The sequence below is a fragment of the Elephas maximus genome, chromosome 8 (genome assembly GCF_024166365.1).
Source record: "Elephas maximus indicus isolate mEleMax1 chromosome 8, mEleMax1 primary haplotype, whole genome shotgun sequence".
In the NCBI taxonomy this organism is placed as follows: domain Eukaryota; kingdom Metazoa; phylum Chordata; class Mammalia; order Proboscidea; family Elephantidae; genus Elephas; species Elephas maximus.
This window is the reverse complement of record NC_064826.1, coordinates 115,711,162-115,730,164: the sequence shown is the minus strand read 5'-3', so window position 1 is coordinate 115,730,164 and position 19,003 is coordinate 115,711,162. Positions and strand designations below refer to the sequence as shown.

At 40.2% G+C, this 19,003-nt stretch overlaps 1 protein-coding gene across 1 annotated transcript in view; it reads left to right on the top strand.

Annotated features, from left to right (window-relative positions):
- Window positions 1-19,003, top strand: part of ABCA13 (ATP binding cassette subfamily A member 13) — a 570,776-nt gene that overhangs the window by 301,135 nt on the left and 250,638 nt on the right. Inside the window, 3 exon segments of the mRNA XM_049894281.1 lie at window positions 1,119-1,315; window positions 6,930-7,087; window positions 10,009-10,239. Coding sequence (XP_049750238.1) covers window positions 1,119-1,315; window positions 6,930-7,087; window positions 10,009-10,239 — 586 coding nt within the window.

Below are 19,003 nucleotides of genomic sequence, written 5' to 3'. Positions count from 1 at the left end.
AGGTAGCTTGAACCTTTTCTGGGTCAGGATGGGAAGTATGCAAATTAATGAAACAGACATGAAAAAGTCACTTAGGGTTGAGACAAGCAATTCCTTGGGATTTCTCTAAATTCTTTGCTTAGGATCCCCAAACTTTCCAGGGTCCATTTGTTCTGGAAGCTCAACTGTGTGGAACCCTTATAATTCCTCCCCATCTGCCTTGCCTCCTTCTCCCTGACTATAAATGGTTGGTATCACTTCAATTGTTGACTATCAATGAGCTATAAAAATGCCTTTGCTTAGCAAGAATGAAATCCACTTGGGTTTGGGTGGACAGGGGAAGCTTTCTGGAAAACTTGGATTGATCTTCAACAATGAATAAGGTTTGAGTAGGTGATGACATGGGTAAGTGTTTCATGCCAGTCGACATGGGAATGAGGCTAAAGAGTGGAATGCATGTGTGTGAGAAAAGATCCACAGAAAGGAAGTGAAGGCTCACATAAGGAAGAGTGGGCCACATGGTGTTAGGTATTTGAAAACTGGAAATCTTACACTGAAAGGTTACCAAGAGAGAGTAAGAGGGCTATTCTTTCATGAATGGTATATGGTAATTTACAAACACTTTGCACACAGCACTTCACTGGAACTTCCCATTTACTCAGTCGGCACAATGGGGTAATACAAGTTTAGTGCATGGTGGCCCGGAAAGTTGAAGGACTTCTCCAGATTCACCCTATAGTGAGCAGTAGAGGGGACCTGATCCTCAGGCTTCTGTTTCCCCTGACTGCACTAGTTCATAGCCATTCCACTGTACTATATGCTATCTTGACAGGATGTGGGTTCTTTGGCAAGTGGTATGAGTCAAAGAAAAGAAGTCTTTCTCCAGAAAGGAGAGAACTACGTATTTTCCAAGAAAATACTTGGCAGTGACTGCTGACCAGGCATCAAACTTAACCCATGGATGTCATTCCAAACCAAGCATCAGAAAGGGCAGTGCTGTGTGTGTGTAGTCTAGGGCTCCTTTGTATCCATGATTTATAAAGACCTTGGTCACTGTAACTCATTGCACATGGAGTGAAATTTGAAGCACAGCTTTAAGGTGTTCATGGAGAGGAGTGAGAGCTCTTGTCTTGTTTCAGAACTCTTCAGGCTGTGGGGTTAAGCGAGCACCAGCACAAACCAACCCAAGCCCTCTCTGGAGGCATGAAGAGGAAGCTCTCCATCGGCATTGCTTTCATTGGTGTATCCCGGACTGTGGTTCTGGATGAGCCCACCAGTGGTGTGGACCCTTGCTCCCGTCGCAACATCTGGGATATTCTCCTCAGGTACCGAGAAGGTAGATACTAAGCATCATTCCCCTTTCTCTTCCCATAATGCTGTCCCACAAATGAATGCTATCATGTGAGAAGAACCAAGTCATATCTCAGTAAGGATACATTATCCTCTTCAGAATGAAAATGTTTTTGCGTGAAGCTTTACAGAGACATATTCATTATATAACATCTCTATCATTCTAAAAATTTCTTACTTTATGTTTGATATTTAACATAATATTAGCAATGACCTTATCACTGCAGGTTATAAAGGAATTTCAATTGACCTTGTATTCATCCTCACCGTGTTCCATTCTGAAATCATAAAGTATCAGAGGCGGCATCCCAGGGATTATCCAGAACAAGCCCTCCTTTTTCTCATGTGAGGAAACCTAGGCACAGAGAGATGGGTGTGGGATTTGCCCACAACCACAGATGAGGTTCAAATTCACTGAACCACTTGGAACTCAGCCATTGGCTACCTGGCCCCACACCATCTTGGTACAAATGTGCAGTGTAGGACATTTGATGAGCAGTTAGTACTTTACAACTTCCTGCATTCTTGACAGCTGGGAAGTGTTGCTATAGGTCTTTTGTAACAGAAACAGCCTCATTTTGAAAGAAACATCAGGAAGGGTAAAAAAAAAAAAAAAAAAAAACTTGGTACTGCTAAGCAAGTATAGAAGCTTAAGTGGCAGTGTCAATATGGAATCTTAGAAAGTGTTATTTTACTTTTCTCTTTTGCCTGTTGAGGATAAGAACTTCTTACTTGACCTGAAACACATCTCCTTGAGGGAGATTAGGATTGTCAGTAAGAAAGGCAAGGAGAAAGAACAAAAAAGAAGCCCTCCCTTGCTTTGGCATACAGAGGGCTGAGCCCAGAAGACCCAGATCATCAAATTCTTTCTTTAGAGTAGAAAAGGTTTTCCAGTCTGTCAGAAAGGAGGAGGGTGATTCAAAAGGAGCATAGCAGAACAATCCTGCTCCTTCTGTCCCCCAGTCTTTGAGGAGTTGTAGAAGGAGGGGGCAGAAAACAGAGCACCCATATGTGGGCTTCTCTTCCTTTCTAGGCCTTGGCAAATTGTACCAGAAATTAAGCTCATGTTGACAGCACTTGCTTGTCTGGTGGTGCAGCCATACCAGTGTCCATGAAATAGAGCAGAGGGTGGAGGTCCAGAGAGGCCTGAAGGCTGGTATGCTTGTGCTCCCTCACGGCCCATGCACTTTGACTCTGAGAAGGGAGGCTGCTAGACAGAATGAGGTGGCCCCTTGAAGCTGCTTCCAAGCTAGGTCAGAGATTCTGGGTCTGGAGTCGGTAAAACCTGAGCCCAGGTGAGACAGCCAGGGAGTACACTCCCCCCTGACCCCTTTGAGAGTCATTGCCCTAGCTATTCACGCCAATGAATTACAGTGGAGGTTGGGGACAGGACCAGGTGCTCTCAGTCATCACCCAGACACCAAAGAAGGCAGGCCACAGTGCACCTGAAGGTCCTAACTCCTCCCATTGCTGTGAGATCACATAGGCCCTTCCTTCTCTTTTGGGAAAATAGGTGAAGGGAAGAGAAATTAGAAGAAACAAGCTTTCTTGGCAAGAGACACTAAACACTGCTTAAAAGGACTGATCATATTTTGAGATAAAACTAATTTAAACTTCCCTGCTACCCTGATGCTGATGAGGAAGACAGACGAGATATAGACAAAACAGGTTACATTTTCCTAGCACATGAACATGTGAATTGTAGCATGGATTAAATGTTGCAAGCCTGCTCGCTATGCTTATTTATCTCAAAAACTCGGAGATGGGGTTTTAAAAGTTTAGCTGATAGAACATTTGAGTAATCAGCTTAAAGGCAACTTTGTTTTTTTTCAGAGTTCTTTTTTTTTATTGTACTTTAGATGAAGGCTTACAGAACAAACTAGCTTCTCATTAAACAGTACACATATTGTTTTATGACATCCGTTAACAACCCCACAACATGTCAGCACTCTCCCTTCTCAACCTGGGTTCCCTATTACCAGCTTTCCTGTTTCTTCCTGCATTCTAGTCCTTGCCCATGGGCTGGTGTGCCTGTTTAGTCTTGTTTTGTTTTATGGGCCTGCCTAATCTTTGGATGAAGGGTAGACCTCAGGAGTGACTTCATTACTGAGCTAAAAGGGTGTCTGGGGGCCATACTGTCAGGGTTTCTCCAGTGTCTGTCAGGCCAGTAAATCTGGTCTTTTTTGTGAGTTAGAATTTTGTTCTACATTTTTCTGCAGCTCTGTCCGGGACCCTTTATCGTGATCCCTGTCAGAGCAGTCAGTGGTGGTAGCCAGGCACCATCTAGTTGTACTGGACTCAGACTGGTGGAGGCCATGGTAGATCTGTCCCATTAGTCCTTTGGACTAATCTTTTAAGGGCAACTTTAGACAGAAAAACAAGATACAATAAAAGTCTCAGAAATAGACAGCTTTCTTCAAAATCTGTCCCCATAAATTAAATATTTTCTCACTGCCTGTCATCATTTAGAAATGATTTTTTTTTTTTTGAAAGACTTCTTTGGAATAGTCCCTGCACTGAGTGAAGAACAAAATCAATAGGATGTAAGCAGATTAGCTAGGTACTGTTAAAAGAAAAAAGTGTCTTCAAGAATCAAAACATATAGCCATTTTTGGAAACATCCCCAAACCTCCAGGTAACTGTGAAAGATCTTTGTAAAATAGATCTAAAGGCTGTGCAAAAACAAATGTTCCCCGCTGAGTAGAAAGAGATTCTTCCCTCTGAAGACCAGTGCACTGGGGAATCCATCTACCCGGAACTTCACCTGCGTGTTGCTAGCTTGGTGGTGTGCAGTGCTGAGCTCTTAATAGGGCACGGATACTGGTAATTTTATGCCTCCCTTTTAAGGATAAATAAGGGAGCAGAAGCTACCAGAGGAAATTAGCACATAGCAAATGAATTGACGCACTGCTTCGTATACTCTTGCTCTAGCCCTTCCTGTGTAACCCAGAAGAAATTATCACATTTCTCTGAGCTTCAGTTTTCTCACTTGAAAAATGGAGACAATTTTATCATCTCATCGGATTTTGCAAGGAGTAAATGTGTGTATATACATACATATGTATGTGTATATGTATGTACGTGTATATAGATATATAGAGAGAGAAAGAGCAACCCCTGGTAGTGCGGTGGTTAAAGGCTTGACTGCTAACCAAAAGGTAGGTGATTCAAACCCATCAGCCACTCTGTGGGAGGAAGATGTGGCAACCTGCTTCCCTAAAGATTACAGCCTTGGAAGCACTCTGGGGCAGTTCTACTCTGTCCTTTAGAGGTGCTATGAGTCGGAATCAACTCAATGGCACACAAAAACAACAAATATATGAAAGTCTATAGCTCAATATCCCATTGAGGTTCTCAGTCAGTTACAGCTCATTGTTATAATCATCATCACCATTGTTGTTATTATTATAGACAAGAAAAAGTGAAGGAGGGAAGCACAGCTTGTGGAGGAAGAGGGGTAGAATAACACTATCTGAATGGAGAGAAGAAACAGTAAAGCAACGTTTGGGGCAGAACAAAGCAGTATTTGCCCTTTGAGGTTTGGGGTGTGTCCTGAGTTTCCTTATGTGCAGTAATAAACCATTATGAATCTGTAGAGCTAGTCTAAATTCTTTAAGGATTTCAATTTCGGTTGGCTTTTATTTATTTATTTTTTTAGACTACCTTATTGTAGGGGGATGTATCAACTGAATTGCAGGATGCAGTAGTCACTATACCTAAACTTCTCTAATCCCAGTTTAGGGACTAAGTGTATTGTTTTAGCCTCAAAGGAGGATGCCTTGGTCTTGGGGCACATCTTTTGCAAGATCTAGTAGCTGTGAACCTGACTGTTGCTTTTAGGTCTATATTTTATGGTTTCTTTCTGGATGCATCTTTTTTTTTTTCTTACGGATTGAACAGTCCAAGTCTTTGAATCTTTCTCCTTTATTAAAAATATTAGACAGGCCCATAAAACAAAACGAGACTAAAGGGGCACACCAGCCCAGTGGCAAGGACTAGAGGGCAAGAGGGGACAGGAAAGTTGGTAATAGGGAACACAAGGTTGAGAAGGGAGTGTTGACATGTTGTGGGGTTGTTAACCAATATCATAAAACAATATGTGCACTAACTGTTTAATGAGAAACTAGTTTGTTCTGTAAACCTTCATCTGAAGTACAATAAAAGAATATTAAAATGGAGTACAGTTACATATGTGTTCAACTTCTTCTCTTTGGCAATTTTCTTTTGAGATAAGAATCAATCAGTCGTGTTTATTTCTATCCTGTTGTTAGGCTTGGGCTCAATTTAAGCGAACAGTGAGTGTAGATGCTAAAAGTAGTAATATCTTCCTATTACATAACTAAAATAAACCTTATGCAAATATCTTTAACCTTCTCTGGCCTCTGCTCTTCCAATGACCATTTTCAGAGATCTTTTCTATAATTAACCTCTGCTTTAAGATGGTTATTTGATTATCTTACGTAGTAGCTACATGCATAGAATATAGCCTTCTCCTGAGGTACGCAAGGAGAGGAATCAGAAGATTTGAGTATCATAGTAGAGAGAAAGACGTACTGTCCATTATTTCTTTAAAAAATAAACAAACAAACAGAACATGTGAGGAATGTGCTTCTTAGTATAATTAGATGTATGAGCCAAATCAGCAGCTCCTGTCCAAAAGCAGGATGAGAAGGCAGGAAGGGACAGGAACTGGTTGAATGGAAACAGGGAACCCGGGCTGGAGAGGGGGAGTGTGCTGTCACATTGTGGGGATGGCAAATAATGTCACAAAAGAATATGTGTATAAATTTTTGTGTGAGAAATTTAACTTCAGCTGTAAGCTTTCACTTAAAGCAACATTAAAAAAAAAAAAATTCTGTACATCTACTTAATGGTCTACCTTTGAGTCTTAAAGACAAAGTCAGTCAGGATCAGTAATTCAGTGTTTTCTGCCTCAGTTGCTGCCTTCGTGCATGTCAGAGTTCCCCCTTTGGTTTGTGAGGAGGGTGGAGGATTTGTAGAAAACAATAATAGTGAAATGAAACAAATGACAGTAATGAAAGTCGTTGGCCATTGAGCTGGTTCTGACTCGTGGCGACCCTTTGTGTGCAGAGCAGAACTGTGTTTCATGAGATTTTCCTGGCTGTGATCTCATGGAGGAAACCCTGATGGTGTAGTGGGTAAGTTCCATGGCTGCTAACCAAAAGGTCAGCAGTTCGAATCTACCAGGTGCTCCTCGGAATTTCTATGGGGGCAGTTCTACCCTGTCTTGTAGGGTCACTATGGGTCAGAATTGACTCAACGACAACGGGTTTGGTTGGTTTTTAATTTTGTGGAAGTAGATCACCAGGCCTTTCTTCGGAAGCACCTCTGGGTAAAGTCGGAACCACCAACCTTTCAGTTAGTAGTCGAGCGCTTAACGGTTTACACCACCGCCAGGGCTCCAGTAGTGAAGGCAAGGGGGTAATAACAGAAGAGTTTCAGGGCTTTTGATTTGCTGAGTGGCCTTGACCAAGTCACTTCTCAAAGGGTCATTTCAATTTTTTCTAAGAAAGAACCACCGTGCTGTTCCTGGGGCCTTTGTTGTGTTGGTTCTGATGCTCCCTTTTGTTGAGACGCAGGTCGCACCATCATCTTCACAACGCACCACCTGGATGAGGCGGAAGTGCTCAGCGACCAAGTGGCCATCCTGCAGCACGGGCAGCTCAGGTGCTGCCACCCTGCCTTCTGCCTGAAGGAGGCTTATGGCCAGGGGCTCAGCCTGACACTCACCAGGCAGGTACGAAATGCAGGGATTTCGAGCAAGACTTAGTTACATTTGGAAAGTCCCCTTCCTGTTTGTGACATAAGGACTAGGTTGTGATCATTATGCAATAATAGTGTTTTACATATTAAATCAAATTCAAATAAATTTAACAAATATTTATTCTGAATTTTCCATGTACCTCGCACTGCAATGAGTCTCTGGAAAAGTAAAAAAAAAAAAAAAAAAAGAAAGGGACACATGGTTTCTGCACACAAGTGCTTGTAATCTCAATACAAGTGGAGGCAAAGAAGTACCCAAGATACCAACAAACCAAGTATGATGACTGTAGTGTAAGTGGAATGGAGTCAAGTTCCAGAAAGGTGGAGGACTCTTTGCAAATGTTTTTGGGTGGCCAGGGAAGGAAGAGCAGTGTAATGGTCCTTAGAGTTTTGTGGGGGGCCCTGAACACAGGGCTTGAAGTGTCATGGGTGGATGGAAAAGGACTCCTAATCTACGAAGAGCCCTTCTATGTGTGAAGGCCTGTTGTTGTTGTTGTTAGCTGCTGTTGAGTCCATCCCAACTCACAGCTACCCCACGCACAATGGAACAAAACTCTGTCTGGTCCTTCGCCATTTCCGTGATTGGTTGCAGATCAGACCGTTACAATCCATAGGGTTTCCGTTGACTGATTTTCAGAAGTACGTCCACTGGCCTTTCTTCCTAGTCCATCTCGGTCCGGGAGCTACACTGAACCTTGTTTAACGTCATAGCAGCATACAAACCTCCACTGACAGATGCATGGTAACTGGGCATGAGGTACATTGGGTGGGAATCGAACCTCCATCTCCTCCCTGGAAGGTGAGCATCCTGCCAATGAACTACCACATCCCCTTCACACAAAAGGCTACATGCCAAAATAAGCCCCAGACAGTGCTGGGCAGGATGAAGTAGCCTTTGGGAAACTAAGGAGGCATTTTGAATGTCAGAAAGGTAATAGGAACTTCTGTGAGTGTCTGGGCTAGGAAGTTTCATGACTTAGATATTCTAGAAATATTTTTTTTTTGGCAATGATACTCAGGATAGGCAAAGCCTGTATAAAAACTTTACCAAACATAAACGAAATGTGTTACATAATACGATGGAGTAGTAGTCTATCATAAAGAGAAGCGAAGTCTTGATACATGCTGTGATGTGGATGCACCTTGAAAACATTATGGGGAGTGAAATAAGTCAGTCACAAAAGGACAAATGTATTATCACACTTAGATGTAATACCTAGAATAGGCAAATGTATAGAGACCACAGTTTACTAGTGTCCTAAGTCATTGCTTAGGACACTGAGCTTCTGTTAAGAGTGATGGGAAAACTTGGAAACAGATATTAGTGATGGTTATACAATATGATGAATATAATTAATGATACTAAGTTGTACCTGCAAAACTGTTGAAATGGCAAATATATATTTATATATATATATAAATATATAAAAACCTGTTGCTGTCTAGTCGATCCTGACTCATAGTGACTCTAGAGGACAGAGTACAACTGCCCCATAGGGTTTCCAAGGAGGGCCTGGTGGATTCAAACTGCTGACCTTTTGGTTAACAGCCATAGCTCTTAACCACTACACCACCAGAGTTTCTATATATATATATATATTTATATATATATATAGAGAGAGAGAGACATAGCTCTTAACCACTATGCTACCAGGATTTCCATATATGTGTATATATTTACGTATATATATATATGTACACACACATACTTATCACAATAAACAAAACAAACAACAACAACAAAATTACCGTAATCCAGAAGCAAAGCAGTGAAGGGCTAGAGCAAATGGAGCTGGGACCTGGAGGATGAAATCTAGGCCCCAATTATAGTTAGCATTGCCTGTGTCAACTGGGGAAAGACAGTGGTGGTTCTTGATTTGGATCTCAGTGGGTGTGGACATGGAAAAATCACTCCATTCTCGATGGTCATAACAGCAGCCCTCTTTTGTCAAGGAATTTGTGGGACGGGTTTATGGGACACCTCTGTGTATCTGACCCCTGCTGGCCCTTGCCAAGCCTATGCTTGAGTCCAGAGCAGAGGCTCCTATTTGTTTCCTCTCTAATTTAGGGTGAGTTTATCTTGCCTTCCTGAGATGGCTTCTGTCGCACTTACTTAGTGTTGCCATAACAAAAGATACTGTAACTAAGTGACTTAAAGAAAGGAATTTATTTTCTCACAGTTCAGGAGGCTAGAAGTCCAAATTCACAGTGTGGCTGTAGGGGCAGGTCCTTCCTTGTCTATTTCAGCTTCTTGGAGCTGCCAGAGGTCCTCATAAGTGCATCTGTCTCCATCATCTGTCTTCCTGGTACTCCTGTGTGTGTCTCTGTGTGCATTCTCCTCTTTTTATAACTCAGAAGTGATTCGATTTAGGACCCACCCTACTCTGCTATGATATCATTAACATAACAAAAGAAAACCCTTATTTCTCAACAGGGTCTTGCTTACAGGTACAGGAGTTAGGATTTCACCACATATTTTGGGGGCACAATTCAATCCATAATAGTTCTTCCGTGGTTGGGAATCCCTGCCTCCCTTTCAGAAGGTATCAGTCCTGTATCCTGGTGGTCCAGGTATTAGGCACAGAGTCTTCTCATGACTCTTGCAGGGGTCCTCAGCACCTCAGGATTCTAGAGCTCCCAGGCATAATATGCCCAGTAACCACAGAGGGGATGTGGATTTGGACTCAACAGGTTTATCACCATAAATTTATACTAAAAAAGGAAGAAATACAATGTATCATTGAAATACCTGTCACTTAAATGATATTTCCTGATTTTTCTGCTTTGAAATGAAATTTCAAAAATAATTTGCTTATGGATATATATGAAATCAACTGATGCATATTTGGATTTATATTCCTTACTTTTTTTTTTTCTCTCTCTCTTTTTTTATAGCCTTCTGTTCTGGAGATCCACGATCTGAAGGACATAGCCCGTGTTACATCTTTGATACAGATCTATATTCCCCAGGCAGCTCTTAAAGCAAGCAGTGGGAATGAGCTTGCATATGCTCTTCCAAATGACGCAGACAAGGCCAGCTTCAAAGGGCTCTTTCAGGCTCTGGACCAGAATCTACACCACCTTCATCTGACAGGCTATGGGATTTCAGACACCACATTAGAGGAGGTAATGGGGTTACTTCAGCATTCTTTCATGATATATGGTTTCTCTGCCATTTTACATTAATTAAGAGATGTGGCTAAAGACAATGTGGAAGGGGAAATAAGGAAGAGTACGGTTTTATTTATTTTCAAGTTCTGCTTGGTGTCAGGCACAGAGTAAGCCAATAACTGAATTTAATATGCTTGACAGGTGACTATTGTTCTTCAAAGAAAAAAATATGTATATGTCTACATATATGTGTGTGCAAGTGTGTGTGTGTGCATGTGTGTGCACATGTGTTGTGTATAGTCCCTGGCTGTTGCAAGTGGAAGAACTTGACTACTAGCTGAAAGTTTTGTGGTTTAAACCCACCCAGAGGTGTCTCAGAAGACATGTCGGGCGATCTGCTTCCAAAATCACTGCCGTGAAAACCCTATGGAGCGGTTCTACTCTGACATGTATGGGGCATCATGAGTCAGAATTGTCTCAGTGGCAGCTAACAATAACTTAATAGTGCCTGATCATTTTTTAAATTAATAGTTGACACCAAACATCTGAAACAATAATATTAAAAGGTTGATATGTACAAACTTTAAAGAATTAAGAATCTGAACATTTACCTTTTTTTTGGAATAGATTTGGGACTGAATGCATATCACTGATTTAATGATAGGAGAGAGGAAAGCCAAACTTGTGTGGTAAATCAGTGTAGTACCACAGTAGATAGCTGCCATTACAACTTTTGTCTGGAGTAAATGGTCATAAAATGTTGTAAAACATTAAAAAAAAATTATAACATTATACAACACTTTAATATGTAATTTTTTTGATTCCCACAACTCTATAACTTATCATTATTTCTATCTTAAGGTTTCAAAAACTGAGGCTCAAATAAACTACCTTTTAACCCAAAATTGCATAGCTTATCAACGACAGAGTTTGAACCTAGTTTTCTGAGAGTGAGCTGAGTTCTGTAAATGTGACTGTGCCTTATGGATGATGCTCTGTTTTCCATCAACCACCATGGACAGAGGGAATACACCAATTCCCACAACCCTTGCCCCATCCTTTTTTTTTTTTTTTTGCCCCATCCTTTTTAATAGTGCAAGTTGGGGTGCACAGAGACGAACAAAGAACTACCTAATATGCATAAACAATGGATATGAGCTTTGTCTAGAGCCAAAGAATGCAGGGTTGCAGGTATCTTCTGCTTTGGCTTCCTATTTTCTACTTTCATTCTTCAAGTCTTGGCATGAATGTCCTCTCCGTAGAAAGGCAGTCCCTGATTCTCCTGTCTCGATTCAGTTCAGTCCCCCATCCTCTCTCGCTGCACTGGGTAGGTTTCCTTCCTGACACTTCTTAAAACTGCTACTGTGTGTCATCTGTGCCTCTTCCACAGAAGCTGAGTACCGTTAGTCCATCTGTTCTCCATTCACCTCCACTTACCTCTACTTGGTAGCACCAAGCACCTTCTTGGCCCTAGTGTTTAATAAATGTTTCCTAAATGCTCTGCAGGTCATTTCCAAAGATGTGTCTAGCTTATGGGAATAGCACATTATAGTGGAAAGGGCATGAACTTTTGTCCCAGGCTTCTCTAGATTCAAATCTTTCTTTGTCCTTCACAAGCTCTAAGAATTTGGATAAATCACTTAATAATAGATAAATGCCTAGAACAAAGCAGTCAAAAATGGTAGTGACTCTTATTAAGTCAGGTGTGCTAAAATTGTTGTAATAACTTTGGTAACATCTGTGCTCCAGCAAAAGACACCTTTCCTCCAGGGACTTTTGTCAAGTAACATCTTCCTTGTGCCAACGTAGATGCCACAGTGAATTCCCCATGCCCTACCTCCCTTGGTTGTGAGAGCGAAGAAAGCTTTGTAATTCTCTAGGGATGTGGGGTCACAGTGCCTGCAGCAAATTAAAGTGCTGTGTTGGATGCAGATTTGTCAGACACCAGTTGTCACTGTCTTCTGAAGTGTGGATAACGAGTCGAAATATTAGCCTGAAATCTAGTAATTTGGATAGTTGGGAGCTTCCAGCTGGGACGAATCACAATTTCCCTGCAGGTGTAAAGAGGTGTTTCTTTTGAGAGTTATTTCACCATCCTGAGCCACTTGGAAAGGAAAAATAAAATAATTTCCTTTGGATTGAAAGGAGAGGTTATTGCCAACAAAATACAGGCTTGTTATTTTAGTGTCTCTCTTTAATTGTTAATCAGGCTAATCAGGTCATTTACTAGTTATATGATGTCATGTATGGATAAACTGAACATGTTCATCAGCTCATTGGGCTTTCAGAGTGGTGGGGAAGACCCTGTGGAATCTATGAGTCAAAATAGAAATGAGTGTTTACACACACACACACACACACACATATTTATTTATAATTAAATATATTTTTGGCAGAAAGAACAAGTGCTACTTTTATGCAAGTGGCATTTTTTCTGTTGCTAATAAAGTAAGAAACTTCAGGAATCCTTTTAATTTTCATCATCGGGTATAGTGAAATTTAGTAGAATGCTTGGCCTGTGTGTGTTATGAATTTAGACATCACAGAAAAAAAAAAAGGTGAGGTGGGTCTTTATTTCCTGGATGGATGTTTAGCTTTTAAATGTTTTGTCAAACATAATGCTTTATATGTCCAATAAATATTACCTCAAGGAAAAATGCACACTTAGGGAGAGGTTTACTATAGTGTATGTCTTCTTTATTCATTTCCTTATTCTTTATCCAGCTTTCACATGCAGGGAGTTGAAAATACTATAGCTTGAGACAGGCGCCACTTAGTCCTCAAGGTGACATCTTTGCTTTTTAACACTTTCAAGAAGTCTTCCACAAAAGCAATGTCATTTGATTTCTTGACTGCTGTTCCCATGGTCATTGACTGTAGATATAAGTAAAATGAAAACCTTGACAACTTCTACATTTGTTGTGATGTTGCTTATCGGTACATTTGTGAGGATTTTTATTTTCTTTATGTTAAGGCGTAATCCATCCTGAAGACTATAGTCTTTGACATTCATCAGTAAGTGCATCAAATCCTCTTTGCTTTCAGCAAACAAGTTTGTGTCATCTGCATATCAAAAGTTGTTAATGAATCTCCCTCCAATCCTGATGCTGCTTTCTTTTCATATAGCTCAGCTTCTCAAATTGTTTGCTCAGCATAAAAATAGAATAAGTATGGAGAAAGGATACAACCCTGATACGCACCTTTTCTGATTTTAAACCATGCTGTATCCACTTTTTTTGTATCCACTTGTTCATTTCAAACAACTGCCTCTTATTCTATGTTCAACAAGTACACAGTTAAGCGCACCTTCAGTGCAGCTTGGATTTCTTCCTTCAGCACCATTGGTTCTTGGTCGTATGCTACCTCTTGAAATGGTTCAATGTCAGCCAATTCTTTTTGGTACAGTGACTCCATGTATTCTTTCCATCTGCTTTTAATACTTTTTGAGTTGTTCAATTTTTTGCCCATAAAATTCTTCAGTATTATGACTTGAAGTCTTGAATTTTTTCTTCAGTTGTATCAGCTTGAGAGAGGTCAGCTGTGTTCTTCTCTTTTGGTTTTTTAACGCCTGATCTTTGCACATTTCATTACAATACTTTGCTTTGTCTTCTTGAGCTACCATTTGAAATCTTCTGTTCAGCTCTTTTACTTCATGATTTTTTCCTTTAGCTTTAGCTACTCTACATTCAAAAGCAAGTTTCAGAGTCTCTTCTGACATTCATTTTGGTCTTTTTCTTTTCTCTGTTTTTAATGATCTTTTGCTTTCTTCATGTATGATGTCCTCGGCATCATCCCACAACTTGTCTTGTCTTCGGTCATTAGTGTTCAATGTATCAAATCTATTTTTCAAATGGTCTCTAAATTCAATTGGGATATATTCAAGGTTGTACTTTGGCTCTCATGGGCTTGTTTAAATTTTCTTCAGCTTCATTTTGAACTTACATATGAGCAATTGATGGTCTTTTTGGGCAGCGGCCCCTGGCCTTGTTCAGACTGATGATATTGAGTTTCTCTGTCTTCTCTTTCCACACATGCAGTCGATTTGATCCCTGTGTATTCCATCCAGCAAGGTCTGCATGTATAGTCATTGTTTATATTGTTGAAAAACGCACTTCCAACGAATAAATTGTTGGTGTTGCAAAATTCTGCCATGCGATCTCCCGTGTTGTTTCTATCACCAAGGCCATATTTTCCGACTACTGGTCCTTTTTCTTTGCTTACAACTCTTGCATTCCAGTCACCAGTAATTATCAGTCATTGCATGTTTGATTAATTTCAGACTGCAGAAGTGGGTAAACATCTTCAATTTCTTTGTCTTTGGCAATAGTGTTTGGTGCATAAATTTGAATAATATTATATTAACTGGTCTTCCTTCTTCTTGTTGTTAAGTGCTGTTGAGTTGGTTCCAACTCATAGCGACCCTATGTACCACAGAATGAAACACTGCCCTGGTCCTGCGCCATCCTTACAATTGTTGTTATGCTTGAGCCCATTGTTGTAGCCACTGTGTCAGTCCATCTCGTTGAAGGTCTTCCTCTTTTCCACTGGCTCTGTACTTTACCAAGCATCATGTCCTTCTCCAGGGACTGAGCCCTTCTGACAAAGTACGTGAGATGTAATCTCGCCATCCTTGGTCTAAGGAGCATTATAGTTGTACTTCTTCTAAGACAGATTTGTTCATTCTTTTGGCAGTCCCTGGTATAGTCAGTGTTCTTTGCTAATGCCACAATTCAAAGGCATCAATTCCTCAGTCTTTTTTTCTTTGTCCAGTTTTCACACGCATATGATGTGATTGAAAATACCATGGCTTGGGTCAGGCGCACCTTAGTCTTCAAGGTGACATCTTTGCTTTTCAACACTTTAAAGAGGTCCTTTGCAGCAGATTTGCCCAATACAATGTGTCTTTTTATTTCTTGACTGCTGCTTCTGTGGGTGTTGATTGTGGATCCAAGTAAAATGAAATCCTTGACAACGTCAATCTTTTCTCCGCTTATCATGATGTTGCTTATTGGTCCAGTTGTGAGGATTTTTGTTTTCTTTATGTTGAGGTGCAATCCATACTGAAGGCTGTGGTCTTTGATCTTCATTAGTAAGTGCTTCAAGTCCTCTTCACATTCAGCAAGCAAAGTTGTGTCATCTGCGTAACGCAGGTTGTTAATGAGTCTTCCTCTCATCTTGATGCCCCATTGTTCTTCATATAGTCCAGCTTTTCACATTATTTGCTCAACATACAGATTGAATAGGTATGGTGAAAGGATACAACCATGACACACACCTTTCTTGACTTTAAACCATGCAGTATCCCGTTGTTCTGTCCCAACGATTGTCTCTTGACCCATATACTGGTTCCTCTTGAGCTCAATTAAGTCTTCTTTGTAGGTGTACAGATATTATTTTATCACTGACAGGGTTGTATTTCAGGATAGATCTTGAAATGTTCTTTTTGACAATGAATATGATCCTGTTCCTCTTCAATTTGTTGTTTCTGGCATCATGGGCCATATTATTCTCCAGTTCAAAATGGCCAATACCAGCTCACTTCAGCTCAGTAATGCCTAGGATATCAATCTTCAAGCCTTGCATTTCATTTTGGACAACATCCAATTTTCCTTGATTCATACTTCATATATTCCTCATTCCAATTATTAATATATGTTCGCAGCTGTTTCTTCTAATATTGAGTCCCGCCATATCAGCAAATGAAGGCTCTGAAAGCTTGACTCCATCCACGTCAATAACGCTGATTCTATTTTGAGAAGGCAGCTCTTCCCTAGCAGTATTTTGAGTGCCTTCCAACATAAGTCTCATCTTTTGGCACTATATCAGGCAATGTTCTGCTGCTATTCATAAGGTTTTCACTGGGCATTTTATTCAGAAGTAGATTGCCAGGTTCTTCTTCCCAGTCTGTCTTAGTCTAGAAGCTCTGCTGAAATCTGTCCACCCTAGGCGACCCTGCTGGTATTTGAAATACCATTGGCATAGCTTCCAGCATCACAGCAAAATGCAAGCCACCACAGTATGACAAACTGAGAGATGAGTGGTGGAATTAAACAGGTTTGCCTACTAATTGTAGGCTGAGGTAAATGCTATGAGGAAAATTAACCACTGAAGAGGGAGGGAGTGACTAGACAAGTTGGATGTAGAAGGAGAGTGCTCACAGTAGGTCTCTCAGAGGAGATCATCTGAAGTTGAAACCTGAAAATGGAAGCATCCAGCAATGGGGAGAACTGGGTAGAGTGGGTGACGGTCAGAGGGAGCAGGTACAAAGGCTCAGATGTAGACAGTGCTTAAAGTGCCTAAGAAAAAGAGAAGACATTCATGTCTTGGAGGGAGTGGGGAAGTGGAAGGGTGAAGGTGATGGGGCCAGGTGACACCAAGTGCTGTCAGTCCTGATGAGGACTCTTTCCCTTCTCCAAGAACTATGGGGAGGAGGTGGGACAGTTTCCCCCGAGGATGACATGCTCTGATATAAATTTTAGAAAGAGCACTCTGGCTGTGGAGCGGAGGAAGGATTCAAAGAGCACAAGGTGGAAAAGTGGTAAACAGTTAAAGACTACTGGTGACACTGGAGAAAGAAGAAAGCTGACAGATTCAAAATTGACTTTGGTAGTGGACTCAGAGGGTGTTTTAATAAATTAAATGATCAGTATTAGAGAAAAGGGAATTAAGGAGGACTTTCAGAGAACATGTAGGAGTAAACAGTGGATGATGGTTGAGCTTCCACCTCATGAGAGGGTGGAAGTTAGAGTTAGTAGATAAGACTGAAGTTTGAGATGCTCATTAGACACGAAGAGATGTCAAATGAATCCAGGATTCAGGAGGGAGGTCTTCAGTATACTGGATATTCAAGCTTTTTGTCTGATTTTCCATTGGGGTGTTTATGGTTTTCTTTATTTGTACGAACCATTTATGTATTAAATATATTATCCATTCATCACACTTGTGAGAAATATTTGTTGTTTGTTTTCATTTGCTTTTGATTAATTTTAGTTTTGAGTATACTTTTGGAGATAATAGACGTAATATGTATATAAACAATAATGTCCATCAAATCAATAAGCTAAGATGGAAAAATACTACAAACAATATAAATGTTCAATTGTAGGAGAGCTGTTAAATAAATAACAATGTATGTTTTTGAAAGAATATTCTTTATCCTTTAAAATTAGGGTCCTGTAGATTGAATTCCACATTGGTGATTGGTGTGCTGAAGGACTATCCAGGAAGCTTACTAAAAATTCAGAATCCTGGGTGCTACTTTCTGTAGATTCTCATTCACTTCGTCGAGTGACTGGCCCAAGAATCTAGATTTTAACCCACACCTCTTAAGATTCTCATAGAGATGAACCAAAGACTCACCTAGTGGTGAGGGGAAAAAAAAAATGATAATAACAGACTAGGCTATATAAATCTATTTGGGGAAAGATGATAAAATCATTATATTTTTCTTAAATTTAATTATATACCATGTATGTGGAAAAAAAAATTTTTTTTTACTAGTACACCAGAGAAAATTCTCATGACCTTTGAAATCAGACTGCTTACCTTGTGTACCACTAATTTAAATTCAGTGGAAATTTATTTTTTATCAGTAAGAAACTACTACTGTAACTTAATATAAAACAAGAAATCATATTAAAAGTTGCTGAAAGCTTGTTAGAGTGACTGTGTCCAATTAAATTCAGCATATCCAAGAGGGGGAAGAAAAAGGTAAAATTGGGAGAATTTTTTTTCTGATTAGAAAGTATTGAATGCTTTGATTTTTTTAACTTAATTCCTTTATTTTACAAATTAGAGAACTCTTTGAAAATGAAGTAATAGTTGTCAGCAAGTAAATCCAACATGAAATAATAACAAAGCTTCCTTGATAAACTGACAGTAAAACTCCTTTCCAAAAACACTGTTTATTCTTGCAACATGTTATGAAGTTCCACTACCTGTATGTCAGTTTGTCATACTGCAGTGGCTTGCATGTTGCTATGGTGCTAGAAGCTATGCCACCAGTATTTCAAATACCAGCAGGGTCACCCATGGTGGACAAGTTTCAGTGGAGCTTCCAGACTAAGGCAAATTAGCAAGAAAGGCCTGGAGATTGAATTCCAAAAATTAGCCAATAAAAACTCTAGAGATAAGAGAATACTGTCTGAGACTTCAACTTACTTACTTTGGACATGTTATAAGGAGTGACCAATCACTGGAAAGGATATGATTTTGGATAAAGTAGAGGGCCAACAAAGTCGAGGAAAACTCTCAGTGATATGGATTGACACAGTAGCCACAACAATGGACTCAAAAACACCAACAAAAAGATGATTCAGGACCAGGCAACACTCTGTTCTGTGATACATGAGGTGACCATGAGTCAGAGCAATTTCAGCGGCAACTAACAACTAACTCTGGGATATGCATTTTCAGCATAAGAGCTACAGGAATCAGTAAGAAACATAAAGCAATGTGACTTCAGTTCCTATTACAGTTTTTGCAAATTTTTACTTATTAGTTAACAGGCAAGACAAGTAAATTCTTATTGAATTAGAATTATTTCTTAAAGCTTTCATATCAAAAGGCAGAAATCATTCTCCTGAGATAGCTCATTTGGATAACTCATAGTACTGCTCCCTGTTATCAGGCCAAAGAGGAAATATCTGGAGGTGAACTGCCTTGCTGGGAGTAGGGGTGTACAGGGGCTGACAGTCCCTCTACGTTTCTTGTCCAGCTTTGCTTGAAGTCAGGTGTTTGCATGGAGAGTCTGCAAGAATGAAGTGGCTTTTGGAACCTA